The sequence below is a fragment of the Pelodiscus sinensis genome, chromosome 2 (assembly GCF_049634645.1).
Source record: "Pelodiscus sinensis isolate JC-2024 chromosome 2, ASM4963464v1, whole genome shotgun sequence".
In the NCBI taxonomy this organism is placed as follows: Eukaryota; Metazoa; Chordata; order Testudines; family Trionychidae; genus Pelodiscus; species Pelodiscus sinensis.
In genome coordinates this window covers 159,583,827-159,608,308 of record NC_134712.1, presented here as the reverse complement: position 1 = coordinate 159,608,308, position 24,482 = coordinate 159,583,827, and the positions used below count along the sequence as shown (strand labels likewise).

Here is a 24,482-nt window from a genome sequence, read left to right as displayed (position 1 = left end):
GGCCCTCCCACCACTGCCTGCACCTAGAACCCCCTCCTAAATCCCAACTGGCTGCCCCAAGGTCAGATCAGAGCCCCTCTCACACTCCAAATCCCTTAATCCAAGACCAGAGCCAGCACCTCAACTCACTGCCCCTGCCTGGTGAAACGGAGGGAGGATGGAGTGAGCAGGGGAGGGGTCTCGGAGAAGGGTCACAAAGGAGGCGGGGCAAAGGTATTTGGGTTTGAGGTAGATTTTGGATTGCACTTCAATTAAAGAAGTGATCTCATGCTTTAAAAGGTTGGAGACCACTGCATTAGCACAAAACCTTGTGTGGACATTCTTAAAACTGTAGTTTGTGCTGATGTTGTTGAAATCAATTTCTGAGGCCCAAAATTAGGCAGTCTTTTAAGCTGAAATACATGTGTTCACAGCATATGGTGGCAATATTTAAATCAGAGCTTAAAATGTGCCTAGACAAGGCCTTGATGCTATGAGCAGGGTATGATCAAGTGATAAGTACTACTAGAAAGCTTTATTCATGAATGGCCTGTTCCAAAGCCCATTGAAAGCAGATGGATCTTTTAATGGACTTTGATGGAGTATTGATAATCCCCTAGGGGGAAAATTTGAAGCTATTGAGAAGATCAGCATAAAGAATGTACACTTCTTTGAGGACAATTCATGCTTTGTGCACCCAAAATGAGGCCTAGAGTCTGCCCTCTGATATATATAAACAATTCCTACTGGTATTCAATGGGGCAGATGTGGCTCAGCCCAAGACCTGGGCAGCAAGTGATAGGTAATGAAAAATCATTCCTTTCTCCTTATTAAAAAGTCTCAGAGGGGTAGCCATGTAGTCTGTAACTTTAAAAACAAGTAGTCCCGTGGCACCTTAGAGACTTATATAATTATGAGCTCTTGTGGGTAGTGAGAAAGGTAGAGCAAAGATACATGTTTTGCATTTGGATATGAAAGTTATGAGTGTCATGGTCAGTCTACTTGCTTTGGGAAATAGATTCTGTAGTCAGAGGTTAGGACTGCAGAAAAGGAGATCGGATTAGGTACTTTGGAAAGACTGGAAGCATGGTATCCATTTGTGATAGAAAACAGGCAGGATTCAAGTGAAGGATTCTTTATTATAGTGCCCAAACGTTCTTGCATGCAGCTTCAATAACACAGCTTACGTTGCACAGTTATCACACTGACACTGAAGTTAATGCAGTGACTCCTGATTTTCCTTGGGAGAGGCATAGCATCAGGCCTGACATAATAATTTATGGTCATTCATTCTTTTTTTAACAGAGCATATCATGAGCTGGTGTAAATCATGCAGTGCCACTGATGACAGTACAACACGAAGTCGGGTGGCATTTACTAATTTATTTAGGGATTAGAGCATTATCCTCAGAAAAGCTTATGCTCTCGTACCCAAATAAATTTGTTAGTCTTTTTAATGTGCCACCACACTCCTTGTTGTTTTTCCTGAGACAGACTAACACTGCAACCCTCTGAAACTGATGTCAATGGAGAGGCACTAAGTCACACTAGTCGAAGATCTGTCCTTTCATGGTTGGAATTCTTTCCCACTTAAGTACTTAATGACATTTTTTAATATTAAAATGTGTACCTTTTCATAATGTTTCCTTTTAAATAATCTCAGTGCAACCTATTAGTCCAGCACATCTGTGCTGATTAATGACCTTGCTCATATACCTTGAAGACTGGAAACAGTTTGTTTCCTCTTGTTTCCTCCCAACACAGCTGAACTGGGTCAGTAGCATAATCACATGCTCTGAGATTTTTGTATTGCTTACGCAATGAAGTACTACGGGCAGTGTGCTACTTCACAACGGGTTCATAGCCTCAGGTGATATTCTGGGACAAGAAGGCCAAACCACCCAAGGACGGAATAACACCATAGAAATGCAGTCTCTGGAACATTTTATTGCTGTTAGGAAATAGTTTATACCTTTAAAATAAAAGAGTAAGTGTTCTGTGGAATGGCTGGGCATCACTGGTTGGTTGCCAAAGGGGTTATACCTATGTTAAAACATGCCAGTTTCATCCAGAGTTTTGCAGCCATTTCTTGAATCAGAAGGTTAGTTGGATTCCCATTGCTGGTGGTGGAACATGATGTGCAGGTGCGCAATGGACTGAAACACTTATACTGATTGTGGCCCATATTCTGGCTGGGACTGCCCCCACACAAATGCCACTGCTGGAAAGGGGGCCATATGTCAAAACTTTCACTGTGATTCTGGCTGCCTATCAGGCCATGGAACTGTGCAGGATATATTTGAAGATGGGATTTGGGGAGCATGCACAGCTCACACAGTTTGGTGCATATGAGTCCTGACCCAATCCCACACGCCCAGTCCCATTCAGATTATTCTTGCTGCTGGCAGCAGTAGTAATGTGCAGAGGTTTACTGTGCATGCTAGCAAGGACAGTCAGAATATATGCTTACATTAACAAGGCATCAGTTGAGCCCACTGTTTCACACCAATTTATGTTTACATGCCTGAAGCCAACATTTGGCTCAACATTATTACAGTTTGCTATATATACCTTTACATTGACATTTGCTCCTAACTAGACATGGCCTGATGATATCAGTGGGTACATCAATAGAAATAGTGCAGCTCTAGCCACTGGTACGTCTCCACTACAAAGTGGATGGATGCTGCAGCGATCAATTCACCGGTGGTCTATTTAGCGAGTCTAGTAAAGACCAACTAATTCAACTGTTGATCTCTCTCCTGTCAACTCTGGTGCTCCAGCAGAATGATATGAATTAGGCGTGTCAACAGAAGAGTTTTTTCTATTGATCCCCTGCAGAGTTGGACCCTACGGTAAATAGATCTAAACCATGTCGATTTGAGTTATGTAACTGAAATTGCATATCTTAGATCAGCCTGCCCTTGTAGTGTAGACCTGCCCTAAGTGTTGTTAAACTACAACAGATATAGAGCCTCTGCTGCTATTTATGCCATGTAGAATCAATGACTTCATTTCAGTTACTATCTTTTGCATCCGCTAAGGTGCTTGCCCAAAGATTCTAAGGCCAGACCAAGTGGTCAGATCTCCAACATGACACAGACTACAGAATTTCACTCAGTAATTCCTGCATCTTTTTAATAATTTAGTGCATTTGAGATATGGGTTATGATCTGACCATTTGTATGTGCCACACAAACATTTTTGTTTATGCATAGCTGGAACAAAGAAATGAAAAAAAATCATCACTTACTGATCACTGAAGGAGCTGGAATTTAGACATTTGTTTGGCAATAGTCAAACTATACTCGTTGCCAAAGGTCTTGGAAGTATCACTGTCTGTTTTCCCCTCATACTCTATTGTTACCAAGTATGTTCACTGAACTTTGGCAGTAGTAGCCTGTCCTTAGCAACACTGCCAACATCATTAGAAGGGAGCAGTCATATCAGAAAATACACAGCAAACTAGAAAGGAAGGCTTCCTGTTGAACATTAACTTGGCTTGACTTCAACCCAGCAGAACCATGTAGAAATTGTATATGAGGCCAAGTAACTCATAAACAACATGAAGACAGAACTCCATGTGGCATTCAGCAATGACAAAAATTTACAATAGATGCTGTATGTGTGAAACGGAGTTTATGCAGAAAAATCATTGAAGTCATGGTAAACCAGATGATGTAGTTTTTCAAAAAGCTAATGACATCTACAACTGTCAAATTGTACCTCATTCTTTATCATCAAAGTAATTAAACAAAACACTAATTAGTCGGCTCTGAGCAAAGTAAATACTTCCCCTTAATTAGTAGTCCCTGGGACATTTAAAAACAATGACCTATCTACTGCAATCTCCTTTTAATAAATACAAAGTGTCATAGTGATTTTATCCCCTGATCCACTGAAAAAGTTTGAAAGTATTAAAACAAATCTTTAAATACAGAAGTCCCAGCTGTCCTTTTGCACTCACAAGCATGGATCCCACTGAAGTTACATATTTGAGGGGATTATTGTGCCATTGGGGTGTATACGTGATAGTAAAATACTTATTTCTGATCTTTCATATACACTTGAACCACCACAACTAACACCACCCCACCACAGGGAAATATGTTGCTTGGAATGACTGTGTGCTCTTCACTGCTTTGTTTACATCAGTACTGACAGCATGTCAATCCAGAAAAAGGTTCCGTTAGCAGGCTGCTGAACTTTACTGCTTGGTCATGTATGGCTGTGGGGGAAATCTAGGCCAAAACAGGTGCTTAAAGATAAAGGCAGTTGTTCAAGAGTACCAGAGGCCAATTGACACCAATTTAGGCCTCTGAAATTTTCATCCTGATGCCGTATTTTGACACCTAGATAAGGGATGAGAGGTTTCTCCCTAAGATGTCTGAGCATCTACAAAACCTATTGATTTCATCTTTGGTTTGAACACTCTTCCCCAATATGAGATAGTCCACTAGAAGCAGGATTATCACCTTTCTGTTGTTTAAAATAAAAAAGGTTATTTGTAGTTACTTATTGTAACAGGACCGTGCAACTTCTGAGTACGAGTTAAACATTTCAAAAGAAGCACCTTAGCTTCACTCTTGATGCTTAATGCTTAGCTGATTTCAGAACCTTTTTCAAATGAGATTTAGGTGTCACACAACAGTGTATGTGACTTAGGCTCCTAAATCAACAATGGGCTCCTAAATCAGTTAGACAGCGTGACACAGAATACAGCAATGCCTAAATGTCTTTATAACCCCACTTCTAGGTGACTTATGAGCTTGGGGAAGCTTTATGGCCTGTGAAATACTAGAAGTCAGACTAGATGAGCACAATAGTCTCTGGAATTTCTGATTCTAAATCAGTCCTGTTTTTAAAACAACATTACTTAGGATACGTCTAGACTACAGGGTTTTGTCGACGGAAGTTTTGTCGACAGATACTGTCGACAAAACTTCTGTCGACATAGAGCGTCTAGACACATTCAGTTCTGTCAACAAAGCAAGCTGCTTTGTTGACAAAACACTGTAGTCTAGACGCAACCCTACAGGCAATAACACCTTCTGTCGACAGAACTCTGTCGACAGAAGGCGTTATGCCTCGTAAAATGAGGTTTACCAGCGTCGACAAAACTGCTGAGTTCTGTCGACGTTATGTCGACAGAACTCAGTGGTAGTGTAGACGCAGGTATAGTTTTGTCGACAAAAGTCCACTTTTGTCGACAAAACTCAGTAGTCTAGACACACCCTTAGGGTCAGATTGTTATTTGGGCACCTAAATTTACTGACCAGCACCTTTGACAAAATCCAACTCAATACCGACCTGCATCTTTAGGCACCTAAGTACCTATTTAAATCTTTTGAAAAATGGGACTTAGGAGTCTCAATCACACAAGCATCACAAGAGTAACCGTGTTAGTCTGGATCTGCAAAAGCGACAAGGAGTCCTGTAGCACCTTATAGACTAGCAGATTTATTGGAGCATAAACTTTCGTGGGCAAAGACCCACTTCATCAGATGCATGTAGTGGAAACTTCCAGGGGCAGGTATAAATATGCAGGCAAGAATCAGGCTAGAGATAATGAGGAACATTCAGTCAGGGAGGATGAGGCCCACTTCTAGCAGCAGATCTGGAGGTGTGAACACCAAGAGAGGAGAAAATGCTTTTGTAATTGGCTAGCCATTCACAGTCTTTGTTTAATCCTGAGCTGATGGTGTCAAATTTGCAGATGAACTATAGCTCAGCAGTTTCCCTCTGAAGTCTGGTCCTGAAGTTTTTTTGCTGCAGGATGGCTACTTTTCAATCACACAGGCTCTTTGAAAATTTTACCCTGTAACTTTAAACTGAATTTTTACATCTTTTATTGGTTAGTTTATTCCTTTCATCATCGTCTCCCCGTCCCCTGTTCCTTCCGGCTAACCCATTTTTTCTTTCTCCTGTATACTTTCTCCTTGTTCTTGCTCATCCCACCCGCTCTCTTTGTATTCTAGCTATCATTGCATTGTGTGTGTTCCTGCTATGTTCTCTGTTGTGTATTGGGTTGTTGTAGGTATAGATCTTGCTGTTGTTAGGATAACTGAGTTAGGACATTAGGGGTCAGTCCAGCCAGTTTGGGCTGGTTCTATTTAGTTCTGTGTTATGAAATAAATGGACACTTACAACTGCTCAAGCTCTCTGTGTTTCCAGTGATTTATTTCTAAACTGTGTAACTCCAAATGATATAACAGTTACAACAACAAGATCTATAGCTACAACAACCCAATACATAGGGCTACGTCTACATTGGCAAGATTTTGTGCAAATATTTTTAACACAAGAGTTTTTGCGTAAAAGTATTTGTACAAGAAAACATCTACACTAGCATGTGCCTTTGCACAAGAGATGTGCTTTTGCACAAAAGCATCCATGCCAGTGTAGACGCTCTCTTGTGCAAGAAAGCTCCGATGGCCATTTTAGCCATCGGGCTTTCTTGTACAAGAAATTCATGTTGCCTGTCTACACTGGCCTCTTGCGCAAGAACAGTTGCGCAAGGGGGCTTATTCCTGAGTGGGAGCATTATAGTTCTTGCGCAAGAAGCACTGATTTCACACATTAAAATGTCAGTGTTCTTGCGCAAGAACTTCCCGCCAGTGTAGATAGGCAGCAAGGTTTTGCACAAAAGCAGCCGCTTTTGCGCAAAATCTTGCCAATGTAGACACAGCCAGGATGTCAGTGTATTTTTTCCCCACTGCATGGCAGATTTTAGTCTCCCTGGAATCGGGGAACTTCTCCCCAAAGGCGAGCAGAGTAGTAGCAGAAACAATAGGAAAAGGACCAATCTGGGATTTGACCTCCTGAATTATAGTCAAAGAACCGAGCTGGTACTTTAATACATGAGGGATGGTCAAATTATTTGGCCACTACCATATGGCTTACGAGCTATGGATTCAGATCACTGCTTTGCCAAAAACTTCCTGAATAGCCATGGGTAAGTCATTTAAACCCATTTTTAAATTCTTTAGGTGCAATGCCTAACTGATTTAGTAACATAAATCAGTTCCAACACAGTTTAGTCACTTAGAACTCAAAAACCTGTTGACTTCAATGGAATTCTGACTCCAAAATGTCTATAATTCTTTGGAAAATAGGATTTGGATTCCTAAATCAGTTAGGAGGTGAGAAGTTGAGTGTGGCAACACTTAGGTAGATTTAAAAAGCTAGGCTCTATTACGGCCCTATAAAAGAGGATAATGTGATATTTCCCTACTGGGTTGTTGTGAGGATAAATACAGGAAAATCTGGCAGGCACACTGAGAGCTGTTCGTACAAAGTATTATGTTAGATGTAGGTATTTTTGTCATCATTGCATCAGGATTGAAGTTAAAGGCAAATTAAACATGTTACTGCTCAGGCAGGAGTTATACCTCTGGACCAACAAGGTACTTGTTAGGGGAGTCTTGACACAGGCCCAGGTTTTGTTTTGACCTTATCTCTAATGAGTGTCCAGCAAAAGGCAGAGGTGAAAAAGGTGGTCACAGCAGTCAAGAAAGTTTGCACAATGATGGCATATGCATCCAATTCTATTCTCTCCAATCTAGCTATCACAAACTCCCCAAATCACTGACATTTTTCATGAAAACCAGGGGTCCGCTGGTTACTGCTATCTGTTGTAAAATGTATGTACAGATACTAGGTAAAGTGGCCAAGCGAAACCAGCCCCCTTTAGACCTTTTCTCATGGCAAAGATCACAGTAGCCCTATTCTGAGCACAAACCCCTGCTTGCATTTCCCTCAGAGGAGACAACTTTTCAGATTAATCAAGTGCTAAGATTAACAGCAGTACTCGCCTGTAATTCAGCACAGAAATCCCATAAGTAAGTAACTCCCTTCTTGTGACCACAGCAGCACTAATGGGTCCTGAAAGTATTGGAATGAAGCAAAGAGTACTGGTTTTGGGAAATGGCATTTTATGCCTACGGCGTAAGTATGGAGGAAAAAAAAAAGATGCAGGTACAGGATGGAGTGTTATACAGGGCCTCGAGGCAAGGATGAAAAATTCTGGTATGCAATAAGAAATCTGTAAAGGGATGGATGCATTCACAGCAAAGGCAGCACACAAGCTGGCCAAGCCGAGCTCACTTTACTCCAGCTTGTATGGGTAACATTAATAGCAAAACCAGGACAGCCAAGTTTTCAGTACAAAGGGGCACAACCCCCGAGTTTGAACCTGGCTTATTAGAATCCTAGAATCATAGAACCCTAGAATTGGAAGGGACCTCAAGAGATCATCAAGTCCAGTCCCCTGCCCTCATGGCAGGACCAAGCACCATCCAAATCATCTCTGATAAATGTCTGTCTACACAGTTTCCCAGATTGCAGCTTTGTGTAGCCATATCCATAGAATGAGGTGATGCAAAATTACTCAGTGGCACAAGATGAAGCTTCCTGGCCTTACACAGTGATGTTTGCATCATAGCCCTGCTGAAGCAGACAACAATGTAGTGTCCCTGTGTGAAACAGCCCAACAGTAAAAACACAGCAACGCTGTGTCAGGACATCACTCTCTGCTCCGCATGATATAAGGAATTGACTTCCCAGCTCTGCAGGGCACAGTAACAACCTAGCTGGTTCTTTCTCCAAGCTGCAACACGTCTGGCTTGAAAAGCTAACTACTCATATTCAAAATGAGGTAAGGGCTGGTCTACCCTCTCCTATGTTTATAAAGAACTGAAGGCAATACTCAGGGAATTTTGCCCAGCCACAAATATCTCAAAATAGCTTTTGTTCAGTTCTCTAAATGTTCTTGTCAGGGACCTCCACTGGGAGTCTATGAAATAAATAGCTTATCCCGAACAAACTGCTTGTTTCAGGATGTTTACTTGTACAAGCCATGTGATTGTGTGTATCTATTTCTCACATGCGCTTTCAATTCCTGTGGGGCCATCACTTAAACCAAGTAGATTGCCCCATATACTGACAGACTGTTATTCCTCAATGACAACTCCTAGTTCTCTATTCAAAGTGCAAATACTAATACAGCTAACTAGGGGTGATTTAGTGCCTGAGATTAGTTTTGCTATACCTCGATGCCTTGGAACTGTGAGTTCAAATCCCAGCAAGCTCAACTCCTTTAGGTGTTGGAGTAAATCCACTTCATGCCTTTTACAGCATAGGATACATTGGTAAGACATTAAAATGTCTCATCAGGCCTGGGTGGATAGTACAGACCACATGGCTCTCTTTGAGGAGGGGCCTCAGTGCCCTTGTAAGTGGATCCAACAGAGTTTGTTTTGCAATGCCCTGTGCATAAGTTATTTGCCACCTTGCCCTCAGAGATGGCTAAAGTTCCATGGTGCCACGGTTCATATATAATTTATATGGCTAAGATTTTGTCACAGATATTTTAGTAACAAGGGACTAGCAGGAGTTGGGACCCCTCCCCACACTCCCCAGTGGCTGGGGGGGGGGGCAAGGGGGAGTGGAGCAACTTGGCCACAACCCGCTCTGCTCCCCTGGCTCCCAGCTGCACTGATTGACTTTGCAACACTTGTGAGTGTTGCCAGCGCCAGATCCCCCACTAGTTTCTCTGGCTGCCATGGGCCCTGTGCCTCCTGCCCAAAGCATGGGGACCAGGACAGCTCTGCCTGCCATCTACTGGCCCTCTAGCCCTAGCCCATGGCATTTGGGGGTCACACGGCCCTTTGTCCCACCCCACCACCCACACATCACCCCTGCATCTAACCTGTTCCTGACTTTCACTAAAAATATCCATGGGGTGCTGCTGGGTGACCACAACCCCTCTCAGAAGCTGGGCAGCTGCAAGGTCCCACTCAGAGCTCTGGGGGCTCCTGCTGCCCATAGTAGCTGAGAGCTGCAGGATACCACCCCACCACCACCACTGCTGCCTGCAGCAGTTAGAAGCAGCGGGGTAACCATGACACTCACAGGGCCTAGAATTACAAGGGGGTCTGCCACCCATGGTGTCTGGGAGTTGCAGAGTCACTCTTCTGCCAGGGTAGCTGGGAGCTCAGGGACCCCCACCACCAGTGAGGTCAGGGACCCTACAGCTCATAGTCACCATGGCTGAAGTCACAGAGGTCTCTAGAAATCATACATTCCATGACTTTTGTGTAACGTCCGTGACCAAATTGGAGCCTTAATACGTGTTTAATAGGCTTTGAAAGCTAATGTGGGTGCTATGTGTAAACGATATCATTTCAATCTGAATATTTCTCATCCAGGAACTGATATTTTGGAGGCATTTATTTCAAGCCATTTCTACATGTCCTTAGCCTACAAATTCTAGAGAGATTCTAACCCCAATTCCCAATGATGAGCTCATTTTGTTATTGTTTTTTTCTTCTCTTTGAAATTTGGAGCAGATCAGAGGTGGACAAATATGTGACTGGGAGGAATTTAAAGGATGAATTCCCATCCCCCACATAACAAAGGATTCTGGGAAGCTATTTGGGCTATAAGAACTCAACTGTAGCTGCAATCTAAAGGATATGATTTGGAACCAGGAGAGTGATACTAAAGAAGGCTGTGTGTTGGGTAGGTCCAGCAGGACTGGTAAGACTTTGTTTTGTAGATTTCAAGGCTAGCAGGGACCACTACAATCCTGTAGTTCGACCTTTAGAATTTCCCCAAAATAATTCCCATTGCAGGTCTTTTAGAAAAGCATCTAGTCTTTATTTAAAAATGGTCAGTGATAGGAAATCCACTGCAGCCCACTGGTTGATTACTCTTCCTGTTAAAAAATTGACATCTTATTTCCAGTCTGAATTTGTCCAGATGGAATTCACCTAAGCTGGTTTCATTATTGTCAAAACAATTCCAAGTTATGGAATGGTTTTCACACTAGCGAACCTAATGTTCCAGCATGTGATGTTTTGGGTTTGTTTGTTTTCTTTTGTTTCCTGTTTATCTGTTAAATTTCCTTCATATCCAGGTCACTTATTTTATCTAAATATAGGAAAGTACTTACCACTCTATGGCTAGCCACATCAGACACTTTTGAAAATGAAGTCTAAACCCTGCATGCTAACTTTAGAGGAGGACTAATGTTCAATTTAATAGGCAAACTTTAACCTAGGCTTGTGATTTACCTCATTTCTTTAATTAAATTGCTCATAAGGGAAAGCTTAAGTTAGCTAAGTGCCCTAAGTGTTATTAATTAAAATAATTCAATTTAATGCTACTACCTTGGTAAGTACCTGAAGTGGGCTTCTACAGAAACAATGATTATTTCATTTTTGAAGGAAAAAAAGTCACTCCAGACACTTCTCACAGGGAAAGAAAAAGCAGCTCCTCTCAGCTGAGTTCTATAACAATGCAGCAGAAACTACCTGTACTTTTAAAAGATACATCTGAATGAAAGTCCTGGTGAGAAATGTCTTTAATGGGGTATTCTGGTGGTTTTAAAAGGATTAATGTTCCTGAGTCTCCATGTCTTTTCCCTTGTGCCTTTTAACACCTGTGCATGGATGTAAAACTCTTCTAAACCCAAATGATGGTATTGGGCACAGGTGAAAAGAACTACACAGGGTCATGTGGCAAGCAGCAGAGAATTAGGTCTGACTTCGTCAGCAGAAGGATTGATTGTTTTGTTGTTGTTGTAAGATCTTTTTAGCTCTATTTTGCTTGGAGTGCAGAGATGAGAAAGTTTAGTTTAAGCAGCCCTTAAAATAGCGAACACTACAAGCTTTATAAATGAACTCTTTTATAAAACAGACAAGATGTATAAGAACACTGACCCAATACTTGTATGACCTTCCAAAAAATACATCCAAAACCCAATTTTGTCCTCCTTAAAAAGTCAAAGCTTCTTTGTTCCTCTGCAAGCATTGTGGTATTATTAAGGCCTGCATATTGTACATGCCTGTGCTTGGGCAGATTACTACTGCAGGATCTGGTCCAAACACCTAAAGCAGAGGGCAGAGCTGATTTGTGTTGTCCTCAGAGCCTGAGGCATCCTAAAGTTAGAGCCTGGAAGGCAAGTAAAAGAAGGAAATATTTTCAAATACAATGGAATCACTTCCTAATCAATTGGAGCAGATAGCTAAATGCTGCATGGGGTCTGATCCTGTCCCGCTGAGATCAATGGGAGTGTTACCAGTGACTTCAAGTTCTCAATTTGAGTGAAATATTCCCAGAATGTTAATTGATTGGGTTTCTCTCTTTTTATAGCAAAGTTTCACTACTATAACTGGGTTTATGCTACACTAATTGACTCAGAATGCAGCAGTTATCACCTGCCATTGAAATTCTCCAACCTAAGAGGACTATTAGGTCTCTGTGGTGAACTGGAGGAACCTGATTACCCAGCTGTCACTATTTTAATGAATGTTTCAGGTATCCTGAAATATCTTTAAATACATGAAAGTCCTAGTGCACAGCTCCACATCTGAGAGTTCCTCCTTGTCTTATTTCTGTTCTTCAAGAAAGAAAACTGTATAGATCACTTTGCAGTGAGAAATCTTCTAATGCTCCTTCCTTCTATTTTGAAGTGGCACTACTTCAAACAATCGTCAAAAAAGAATAGCTCCCTATAACCTCTGAGCTTACACAAAAGCACTTGGGAGTATTTTCTTTAAATACTTGAGAGACTTAAACTGCTATCAGCTGCACTTTAAAAAGCAAACAAATGTGTAACTTGTGGCAGTGAATAAACATGATAGAAGTTTACAGTGAAATTTCCCTAATGGTGGCTGTCTCATTCGTATTGTGATACCCTGTTATACATGGAAATAGATTTCATAGCCCTTCAAAGGCTAATTTTTTTTTTTTTTTTGTACTAAAGACATAACCGAATTAGAAGATGTCGGAAGAAGAAGATTCTTTCTTAAATGTCAAAAGATCTTCGAAAAAGGCAGCGGTGAAACATAGTACTCCAGTGGATTCAATGTTCTCCCAAAGTATGTTATCTCTGGTGGACATGACGAATCCATCTATGAGAGAACAAAACATCAATAAGAGACTTTATGGGTCTCCAATGCCAAAAACATCCTTCCAGAAGCAAGCATCATCCCAAGAACAACAAAAGCACCTTGACAAGCTCATTTCTCAAGTCACTTTTCCAAGAAAGCTTTCCACTGTATTCGACCCAGAGGAATCGGGTCATGAGATGAGCCACAGTTCTTGGGCTGTAGTTCCTAGAAGAAGACTTTCAACAGTTTTGGCTTCCGAAGAATCCAGTGAAGCGCCAAGCCTCAAGACAATGTTTACCCCTATAATAAGTGTAGCAGCTGAAGTCCCTGATGAACCATCTAAGAAGACAGCCAAAGTAACTCCTAAAAGTGCTTTTGCATGGTTAGTTAGTGAAATTCCTGGTATAAAAGATCCCACAGTAAGAAAAAGAAGAAAAAGGACATTTGAAAAAAAACTATTGGTAAATACACTTTTTCTTAAACATTTTCAGACATGATTAAGCCGCATGACATTCAATCAACATCTAGAGGGTAAATCCAAATCTTTCCAGTAACTGTTCAGGACTTTCTTAATAAGCTGATAAAAGTTGTGTAATTTAAATTCTTTGCTTGAACTCCACTAGAATGAATACTCACAAAATAAATGTGTAGCCTATGGTTCACATACATGATAGCCTCCTTTTTATCACTGGGCTTTCCATACCAACTTCAGTAAAGCTTGTTAAAGGTAATTGAAATTCAGAGGGGGGGTGGGCATCAGTATTTTCAAGGGTTTTTTGAGGTGGGTTGTTTTGTTCAGGAGGGGAAGAGGGATTTTTTTTTTTTTTTTGCATCTCCAGTGTTCAGTTCTAAAGCTGCTCCAGAAACTTCAAAATCTTTTCTCTTTTTTAATTTGAACATCAATGAGGAGTGTTGTAAAACTTTTAAAAACACCTTCCTCTCATTTCTTGACCAGCTCTAATTCTTAGGAGGGTTGTACTTGTGATGCATTTATGTGTATCCTTTTTAATAGTGATTAACATGCAGTTTTTCATGGTGAAATTCAGGTTTCCAGTAAGAGAAATGTCAAGCCTTTTGCTTTTCATTCTAATTTGGGACATTTCCCCTGCACACCACACACACACACACACACACACACACACACACACACACACACACACACACACACCCTCCCCCCCCAATTTTTTTTAAGAAGTGAAATTCTACAATGTTTTGTTTTGTTGTTGTTGTTTCCTAAACAAAATATGCTTCCTGGAAACCACAGCTGCCAAAGAGCTGAGGAAGTAAACAAGCAGATGACTTATCTGGAAACCAGGCAGGCTTCTGTTGGACACTAGCTTGGATTATATCAGGTTTAATCAATCTATACATTTATTTCCATAAAATCAGTATTTTTCTGTTGGAAAACTTCCATACAGTTCTAATGGAAAGTTTGCTCATGCTTGGTTGCTTGATTTAAATTTTTTTTTGCTTGTGTTTTGCAATGACTATTTGTCTTCTATAAACCTCTTTTGGGGACTTGCTTAAAATGATTATGTTTTGGAGATAAACTTGTAGATATGCAAATAGAAGATACAGATTCTTTTTTGGAGGCTGAATTAATTGAGTTTGCAAAGAACTACATTTCTCATGCTTTGAGATCAAGCTATAAATAAGCCACAATAATAATGGAATAAAAATAATTAACTCCAAGTAGAAAGCTGGAGAGCGTGAATAAAGCCAATGCAGGCAATTGCTTCAAGTTCATGTCTGGGATTTGCTTCATGTCAAATTCTCTTTAGAACACTCAATAGCCTTTGACTTAACAGTGCAAATTTTTCCCAGCAATTCCAACTAATATTAAAAGTGGTGTCAGCACTAAAAAAAAAAAGTGGAACATTTTTATTATTTATTTAAATGTTTGGCTTAGTTAAACCTTAGACATACTTTGAATTTTGTGCAAATGTATGTAGACCAACCCTGTGTGAGATGCATTTCTTTTCTCCAGGCTTTCTACTATGTGATGACTCCAACTCCTACAATTTAGTCTACTGGCTGTCACAAAGTCACAAGCCCTTCTATTAACTTCAGTGGGCTTTGGATGGGGCTTTCAATTTTGCTCATACTCAGCATCAAATTCCAATAGCTATTATGCTAGTGTAAATCCATAGTAACTATTGTATTATGTAGTACAGTTGCTGTTTAAGTAGTGTGGAAGGGGAATCAGGCCTTTACTAAATCACGCAGATGGTTGATTGGTTTGTTAGTTGTAGAAAAAAGTCCTGTTACATTGGCTATACTGAGGATGCATCACAACAGAGCAGTGTCCGAAGCTAAACATTTTTCTCTTTAAAATAGGAAGCAAAACAGCAAGAATGGGAATTACGGCAGCTTAAAAATATTGATGAGGCGACTAGACATGAGCTGACAATTGAAGATGTTTGATGGAATGAATTCCCGAATGAATATGGCTGCATGCTGCACAACTAAAAACTGGTTCTGTTAAACTATAGACTTGGATATTGGTTTGCTCTAATTGTGGGAGCAAAGAGGGATAGGAGGAAAGGATAGGGTTCAATGAAACTAGTAGCGTGTTTTGTTTTGTTTTGTTTTGTTTTAAATAAGGAAGGTGGTGGTTGTTGTTGTTGTTTTTAGAGGCCTGATGCCAAGGGTCCAGATCCTCAATAAAGCTTATGCCAATGCATGTCAGCTTAAAAGCCAGCCCAGGGGTGGAAAACTGCTCCCCAAAATATTATATTTCATCATGTGAGGGCCCACTTTTCTTCATGTAACACCTTGTCTACACTACAGTAATGTAGCTGCATCATTGTCCCGTGGCACTGCTGGTGAAGGCGCTCTAAACCAATGGGAGAGAGCTCTCCTCTTGCCTTAACTCCTGCCAACATAGCACCTGTATGGACCGCAGTTAGGTTAGTGTAACTTACATCACTCAGGTATTGTTTATTCACTTCCCTGAGCAACATAAATTATACTGAAGTAATATGTAGTGTAGAGATAGCCTTAGTCTTCCAGGACTATGGACATAGCTTAAGTAAAGCGAGTAGCTGCTTCATCAGATTGTTTGCAATATAATCTCATTAGCCCTGAGAAGAATTTCTTCATCTATAGAGAAATCAATTCTTATGCAATCAGGAAAGTTCTTGCAATTGGCTGGAGATATGAGGAAATAGTGAGAGGCACAAAGAAGGGAGAACAGCCTTTGGAGATTACTAATTAATTACAGTTTGTTTTGAAGGGTTGATTCTACCTGAACTTGCTATAGCCCTTGATATTCTGTTAAATGCAGCATGTATAGCTGATTGATTTTTTTTTTCTCTCCCCCCCCCCCCACTTCCCATATTGCCATTTGTCCCCAAACTCTTCCTGCTGTTCTAGCTGATCATGGGAACTATTGTATCTCCCCTACCCTCTTTTGAAAGATATCACTGAAAGTCTGTTTAATTCATTGCAGATGACTGTGTTAATAAAGGGCCACTAATAATGTAGAGAATATAAAAACATTATGAGCTACATCTGGTTACAACTAGCTGTTTATAATGCCATTACTACTGGTGAGGCTGGTAGCACTTACTTATTACTAAGCTTAAATTCTTGTCCCATTATAACATGCTGTTTCCAGTTGCTTATAACTTTGCCAAACTCTAACTCTGTTGGTTTTAATTTTACAGGTTGTGTGTTGGCCACAAGTGTATTACTTTTGGAAATTTCACCTGTTTCCAAAAGGTTGTTTTCTCTATGTTAAAATCTGACTCTTTGACAAGTACTAGTTCCCTCATGACAGATGAGGAAGGGGAAGGATGGACTTCTTGCTGTCCTTGTGAAAATTCAGCCATCTTGTATGATTCAGGTTTCCATGAGTTTATTTTGTGACATGACCCACACCAATCACGCTGGCCCCTGTGGAAGCTGTAATATCCCTTGGTTTCATGGGAATGCCTCTCTCAGGATGAGCAGTGGGATCAGACTGGGGGGAAAAACCCTCTACACAGAAATGATAGTGTCACTCACTATCAAAGTGGTTTCTCCAGTCTTCCTTGTACAGATGGCCACCCTACAGGCTCCTCTGACAGCATGTGTGTCTGGCTGTTCTAACTGGCGGTAGGTGAAAGAATGAGATACAGAGCCTAGATGCACGAACACTTCACCCTTACTTTCACAGTAATTATGTAAGCAAAAGCATGTGGCCGCCACAATGTGGATACGATACTCCAGAAGGCCCAGCCTGCCAGAAAAACACCTCCATCTCCTTTTCAGTCTGGCAAGGGCACATTCAAGAACCATGCAGCATCAGCTTAGCCTGTTGTTGAACTGGCCCTCACTGCTATTCAGTGATGGGCAGCAAAATGTGACGTAATGCTCTGCACACATGCAAAAGTAATGCCACAACAGTAGACTTCCCCACTTCAAACTGATGTGCAACTGAACGGTGGCAATCAGGAGTTACCAGCTTCCATAAAGCAATTGAAGTACTCTTCTGGACTAAGAAAATAGCTCTCATCTGGGTGTTCTTGTGCTGCAGTGCAGCACACAGCTCCAGGAAGGTTGTTTTATGCATCCAAAAGTTCTGTAGCCACTGCTCTTCATCCCACTGCTCTGTGCCAGCCCAATGAAATGCCACTTTGCTACTGTCCCTGTTGCTCACATCATCATCCGCAACTGAGTCTTCATCCTTATCTATCAAGTGCATAAGGAGCTCCGCTGGAATGTGCAATGTCCTAAGCACATTGAATACAACATGGGAGAGAAGTCTGGGATTCACGATTTCTCACAGCAGTTGCTAGAGTTTGCAGCAAGGATGGTCATTCAAGTGGCACAAAAGTAAGCCCTGGGAAGGCTGGGAAGCCAAGAGATGGCTGACAAGATATTTTTTCAAAATGGCTCTTGCTATGTTGTGCATTCCCATAGGCTGTGTCTACACTGGCCACTTATTCCGGAAAATCAGCCGCTTTTCCGGAATAACTTGCCAGCTGTCTACACTGGCCCTTTGAATTTCCGGAAAAGCACTGACGATCTAATGTAAAATTGTCAGTGTTTTTCCGGAAAAACTATACGGCTCCCATTCAGGCAAAAGTCCTTTTCCGGAAAATTGTTCCGGAAAAGGGCCAGTAGTGTTTTCCACAAAAAAGCCCCGATTGCGAAAATGACGATCGGGGCTTTTTTGTGGAAAAGCGTGTCTACATTGGCACGGACGCTTTTCCGGAAAAGCGTCCGTGCCAATGTAGATGCGCTTTTTCCGGAAATACTTATAACAGAAAACTGTTCTGTTTTAAGCATTTCCGGAAAAGGGTGCCAGTGTAGATGTAGCCATAGTGTTTAGTAACTGAAGGTGATGCTAGGTGCTGTGGGATGCATTTCCCTTCCCCCCCCCCCCCCCCCATTGCTTTTTCTGCCAACAGGAAAACTAACAGTGTGGCCGTGATATGCCGACAAAGGGTGGCAGTGTAAAGATGATTTGGCAACTTTATTTTTGGTGTCTTATGAATGACAGCACTTTTGTCACCAAATCTTTCCAGTGTAGACAAAACCTGAGACAAGGAGCTGAGGTGGGGAAGAGCTAAAGCAGGTCCTATTGGAGAAAAATTAGACATGGCCATATAATTAACAACTGTATCATAATGTGTATGCACAAGAATGCTGGAATGAGCTTGCAGTAATCTGACCAATTTGTACCGAGCCCAGGGACAGGCAAATTTATGCCTGCTTGTAATTCTGTGTCTGGCCCCAATTACTGCAGCTTTCCAAATTGCCCATGACTCCACGGGGATTGCTTGGGCATGAAGTCTTTGCAGCTGCCTCTAATTTCTCCCAGGAGTAGCCTTGATTTAACCTGACAGAGTTTCCTTTTTTTGCAAGTGGAAACCTGGGGAGGTCAAATCAACAGCTGAAATCATGCGGACAGACACCCTCCAGAAACTTAATGAAATATTAAACTGACGGCCACTGTAACCAGGGTGCATTGCTTCACCAAGAAAAGAACACTCCACAGAGACGGATCTGGTGCCAGTCTTGGAAAGTTTCGCTCTAGGAGCTAATAGCAAAGAATTTTCTAATTAACCTTTAATAGTGCGAAGAGATGTCTGGTCATATTCCCAGTGGCAATTAGGGTTTGGAACACAACAGGGGCTAGATCCACAAAGGGGAATTAGGTGTATCAGTGACTAACTCCAAGGCACCCTGCTGCCCAGTGGAATGTGCAACCCACCTTAGGTGCCCAGGCACCATATGATTTATATGGAGAGAATTAGGTGCCTAACAAAGGGAGGCCAGCAACAAAATGGGCAGTTGATTAAGTTAGCTAGTAGGAAATGCTGAGGAAAGGGGTCAGGAGATTAGAGAGTTGGGTATCTAACTAAGGCCAAAGGAAAGCACCTGCCTTCACTCCTATGGGTTCACAGTCAAGAGGTCTCTCCTGGAGTTAGGTGCCTAAAACCGGCCAGTCTTCCTCATGGTGATGGATTAGGCATTGATCCTATGGGAACCATGCCTAGGGGCTCTGGCCAATTGGGAGGTCCCCAGAAAAATGGGCCCTGTGCCCTGGCCCACTCTGCCCACCTGCCGCTCCTGCTGGAGATTGGGTTTGAGGTACAAGTGCAGGAACTTGTCCCACTCCACCTGCCCATCATTCCTGCTAGAGAGTGGGGAAGTACACATACTCTGGCCCTGCCCCAGACAGGTGTGCCAGACATGGGGGCCGGTTGGGGCATGGAAAGCCCCTACACCAGGGTGCTGGGGTATGGAGGAACTTGTAGTGGAAGGTGTAGTGTAGGCTTTGCCCACTTGCTCTGCTCCAGAGCCCCTCAAACTCCTAATCTGCCCCTGCTTTCTCACCACACCTTATAACCAGTATTCTTGTGATTAAGGCAGTCTCCTGAAATGGACCACTTCCCGCAGCTCCCATTGGATGGGAATGGTGTTCCCCAGCCAACGGGGCCTGTGGTTGCTGGTACCTGCAGTCGTGCAGGTAAATATAACAGTGGGGGCCCACTCGGAGCTAACCCTGGCAGACCAGGAATTTTCCCATCCCTGTACTAAAGCTCTGAGTAGCTGGGTAGAATCACGACATATGTGTGTAGGAGACTTAACCAACATAAATGTAGGTACCTATGGACTTCAGGGGACTCCCATGTTAAGCAGCAGCTGGGAGTGGGGTTTGAGGTTCACAGTAGTGCTGAAATGTTTAAGTTCTTCTGTAGATTTGTTCACTGAAGCTCAGGTTGGTTTGTGGCTAAAGCTATGGACTGGGACATTAGAGACTTGGGCTCAATAGCTGGCTGTACTGCAGGCTTTGTGCAAGCTTGGGCAAGTCATTTAACCTCGCTTTTTTTTAGGTTTCCCATCTGTAAAATGGAAATAATAATATTTTGTTCTCTCCTCATTTATATGTGTATGCTGCAAACGCCTTTGAGTAAGGACTCTCATAGCCTCTTGTCCGGGTTCAGAGCAGGGCTTTGAAGCAGTATCATGGTATAAAGTAATAAGTAACATTCAGTCAGCAAGCAGCTATGCAGAACAGCTGTAAGATTCTAATGAACTACCCTGGAATTTCCTCAGTGAGGCAAGTGAATGGCACAAGTGTTAGCGAGGGCAGAATTTCACTCACGAAGTCTGTATTTTTCCTGATACTACAGCAGGCAGAAAGAAATAATCCTTTATACTTGTCCTTTTCAAAATGCTACACACTATTTTCATTTTCTTCTCCATGTCAGAACAAGTATCTGATTTATCCAGAGTATTTTAAGTACAGTTGAGGTGTCAGTTATCTGAATTATGATTGTGAAATGGAAACAGTTAAAACATTTCCTTGTCGTAATTCAGGTCTCTGTGTATAAGAAAGAAGTCACACTCCATTAGCATCCCTTTTAGTTTCTCCCTTAAAAGTTTCATCAAAGGAAATTGAATTTCAGCAAAGTTTAAGAGGTAATGATGTGTGATAACAGTATTATTGTTAATTATGATTTAGTTGGAGGGAACATATCCAGATCTCAACGAGGTCAAGACCCCATTGTGTTAGGCAGTGTTTGGCCACCTAGTCCATAATAGTCACTGCCCAAAGAGCAACAAGGAGCCATTTCAGTGTCTTATCAGTTCACCTATTATAAAATAAAAGGCCATGTGTGGACTAATTTATAGCTGAGTACAAGAAAAAACAACTCAATATTTCATTTGGTTACAGGGTGTTAGGCTTTAACTGTATGATTCGAGTTCAATACCAGAGCTTTTAGTTGTTTCTCTTCCTTAGCATGCAGGTCCAGAGGAAGTAGCCACACATCATTTCAATGTTTTAATGTTCATCCTCTACTGGCAACAAAGGTGAATTGCTGGTAAGCTCTGCTACTTGTATGGCACATTGTGAAAAGGTTTATTTTGGCATATTATTGCTATTTGTTTGCATTCTGGCAGTGCCCACTGCGTACCAAAAAGCCAGCTGGTCAGTGGGAATAAGCACCCATGTATCCAACTGAAGTCAACAGAAGCTGCAGGTGCTCAACACCTTTCAATATCAAGCATCTTTAGTTGGGTACCTAAATGTGAATTTTAGGGGCCTAACTTTAGACTACCAGGTTAGAAAACTTGGGATGGGATTTCCAAAAGGGTCTAAAGTCAGTAACAATGGGGAAGGAGCTATCTTCTGTAAGCACCTTTGAACATTAGACGTTGAGCCTAATCTCTTTCCGCAGGAGTCTGAAAAGTGCCTTTCCTAGGATCCAAGTGAAAACAAGAGTTTGAACAGGTTCTTGCATCATGCTATTGGGCAGCCTTTCGAACGTGACAAAGGACGTGTTTTTCTGAATTTGGAACAACCTTCCCTTGGAGGGTCCCCCCTCATTACAATGTTTTTCCTTTAGAAGTTGAATGGCGACCTTGACCCAAATGTTGTTTTTCAGTACATTCATTACACAATCTACCTGCTGATGGTGACTAAGCAGGATGTTGGATGGAGAAGCGCAAAACACCACAAAAAATCTATAGAAGTGGGTTACTTGAAAACAAATGTCACAGATTGCCTTCAGACAGATATTGCTTCTACTGAAGGCAATGGCAAAATTGCCACTCACATCAGAGATGCAAGAACTGGTTTTACTCCTGTTGGGAGCAAATTTAGAGCACTATTAGACAGAGAGAATTTTAAAGAGTCAGGGTAAAAAGTATATTTTTGAAATACCCTCTTGGTAAAGAAATACTACGTCATATTTAGTCTAGTTCTTTCTTTGATGATCCACCTAATATATTAATAGATATCTGGGGGGAGTGGGAGTGGAAACCTTATATTGTAATTGATTATTTCCTCTGCAGTCAATTTCATATCCAATAAAAACAAAACAAAAAATTGCCAGCAGCGCAATGCAGTACTGTTAATTATAATCCTGCTGAACTGTGGTCTGGTATGTACAATTACATAGGGCCATGGAGCCAAATCATGCCCCCTGAAATTCACACATGGATGAGCCATTCCATACCAATGGGGTTCATATGCCTTATGGAAACCCCTCTCTGCCTTCCTCCACAGATTCTCCAGAAGGTCCGTGTAGACAAAATGGGGTGGAGTCAGGCTTGGCCAGAGGAGAAAGTGGCAGACTGTGATGGTATTATGGGGATACACAATATTACCTCTTCATCTTTCAAAGGTATTCACATAGGCTAAGCTGTATGAGATGTCATGTAGCTCTTTCCTTGCACCTAGCAAATCATGGCAAGGGGCGGGCCCTGGTAGCATGGTTGTAAGCAAGCCATATCAGCACCAGCACCAAGACACAAGCAGAAAGACTGCTCGGAGTGAACAAGGCTTCCACTTGGATGGCCCTGACTCCCCATAGATACCTTGGAAGCTGCCATGTTTGTGGTGGCTTATGAGTGTTTGGCTCAATTTGTTAACACCTATTAAAATCATAGCTGCCCAGGCCATGCTAGGATTTTACCACATGAATTAACACGTGCTAAAATTCTGCCTTTTTCCCTAGTGAAGGCAAAGCATCAGTCTAAACTACCTTGTACTTAGTTTCTCACTCTGCTTGGAGACTCTCAGCTCAGGAGTATCTATATTCTGAGAGCTGGTTGCAAAAAGGAGGGAAAAATTGGCGGGGAGAGCTCCTCAACGTTATTCACCATGCTTTATTTGTATCTATTATGACATTGCAAAATGTCATCAAAATTTTGAAACTGGGAAAGTGTTGGCCGGCTTTTATAGCCTTCCATATATTAAAAAAAAAAAAGAAGAAGCTTGTAGAACTGAGGCTACATGGTAATATTTTCCAAAACAAATAGGGGACCACTATTCTATTTAGACACCCTACAGCATAATGGAATGCAGAGCTCTAAATGAACAGCTCAGGCACCCCATACAACACATGGGGAGAGTTTGGTGCCTACAAAAGGATTCACTGAAACCAGGGAGATGAATGGGAAGCAAGGTTAGTCAATGCACAGACGGGCTACAACTAGACTGGCATGATTTTCCGGAAATGCTTTTAATGGAAAAGTTTTCCGTTAAAGGCATTTTCAGAACAGAGCGGCTAGATTGGCACGGACACTTTTCTGCAAAAGCACTTTTTGCGGAAAAGCGTCCGTGGCCAATCTAGACACGTTTTTCCGCAAAAAAGCCCCGATCGCCATTTTTGCAATCGGGGCTTTTTTGCGGAAAACAAGTCTCAGCTGTCTACACTGGTTGCACAAAAGTTTTGCACAAAAGGGACTTTTGCCCGAACAGGAGCAGCATAGTATTTCTGCAAAAAGCACTGATTTCTTACAGTAGGAAGTCAGTGCTTTTGCGGAAATTCAAGCGGCCAGTGTAGACAGCTGGCAAGTTTTTCCGGAAAAGTGGCTGATTTTCCAGAAAAACTGGCCAGTCTAGACACAGCCAAGAAGTATAGGCAGAGGGACTTAGACCTGAAGATTGGTGCCTTCTTCCACTTCGGATTCTCAGCTACAAATCCTCTTATGGAATTAGGCACCTAAGCCAGCTCAGCTGCTTAGATAGTCCTTGACCTAGCAACCAAAACCTAGCAGTCTGACTCCTGCTCAATACCACTTTCATGCTCACCCTATCTTTTCCTGTGTGTGGTTTATTGTACAGGGCCTGTGGTGCCCCCACAGCCCATTGATGGCTTGTATCCAGCTCTTCTAATGTGAGATCTGACAGATATCTTAACTTATGCAGACTCTCAATTCACCTGTTGATCCAGGAGATTGGGTCCTGCTGCCACGTAGGCATTCCTCTGCCTCCTTGGAGAAATCCACTTCAGCGCCTCTAGGGCTACGGTTTGAGTGATGGCTCAGAGTGGATCATTAACTGCTGGGCAGCATCAGTGCTAAGGTGGCTGCTTTTGGGACATTGGCTCCTCTGGAATTTGGCAGCCGCTGAGTAGTGATTTTGAAAATGTCAGACACACCCAAATGGAGGACTTAGATGCCTGAGAACGTAAAAACCTTTGAGGAGCACCCCATGAGCAGCTGCAAATCCACTGAAGTCAATAGAGATGTGCTTATTAAACAAGCAGCAAATTGGGCTTTTCCTCTGTTTATTCCAAAAAAGCAGCTGAGTGACCTAAAATCATTCCCAACAGAAAATCGTTTTTGATTATTCTCAGAACCTTTCCTGTTTCTTCTGTA

General features: G+C 42.0%; 1 protein-coding gene across 1 annotated transcript; it reads left to right on the top strand.

Annotated features, from left to right (window-relative positions):
• The first annotated feature begins 10,375 nt into the window (after positions 1-10,375).
• CCDC201 (coiled-coil domain containing 201) lies at positions 10,376-16,841 on the top strand. Its single transcript, XM_075921703.1, has 3 exons — positions 10,376-10,518; positions 12,749-13,336; positions 15,213-16,841. Exons 2-3 carry the CDS (start codon positions 12,767-12,769, stop codon positions 15,297-15,299), a joined length of 657 nt encoding a protein of 218 aa, XP_075777818.1. The 5' UTR covers positions 10,376-10,518; positions 12,749-12,766; the 3' UTR covers positions 15,300-16,841.
• The last annotated feature ends 7,641 nt before the right edge of the window (positions 16,842-24,482 follow it).

Excerpts from the sequence above, each read along its gene's own strand:
- CCDC201 (XM_075921703.1), top strand. The coding sequence starts at position 12,767 with ATGTCGGAAGAAGAAGATTCTTTCTTAAATGTCAAAAGATCTTCGAAA. Across the intron at positions 13,337-15,212 it reads CATTTGAAAAAAAACTATTG|GAAGCAAAACAGCAAGAATG; the intron begins GTAAATACACTT and ends TCTTTAAAATAG.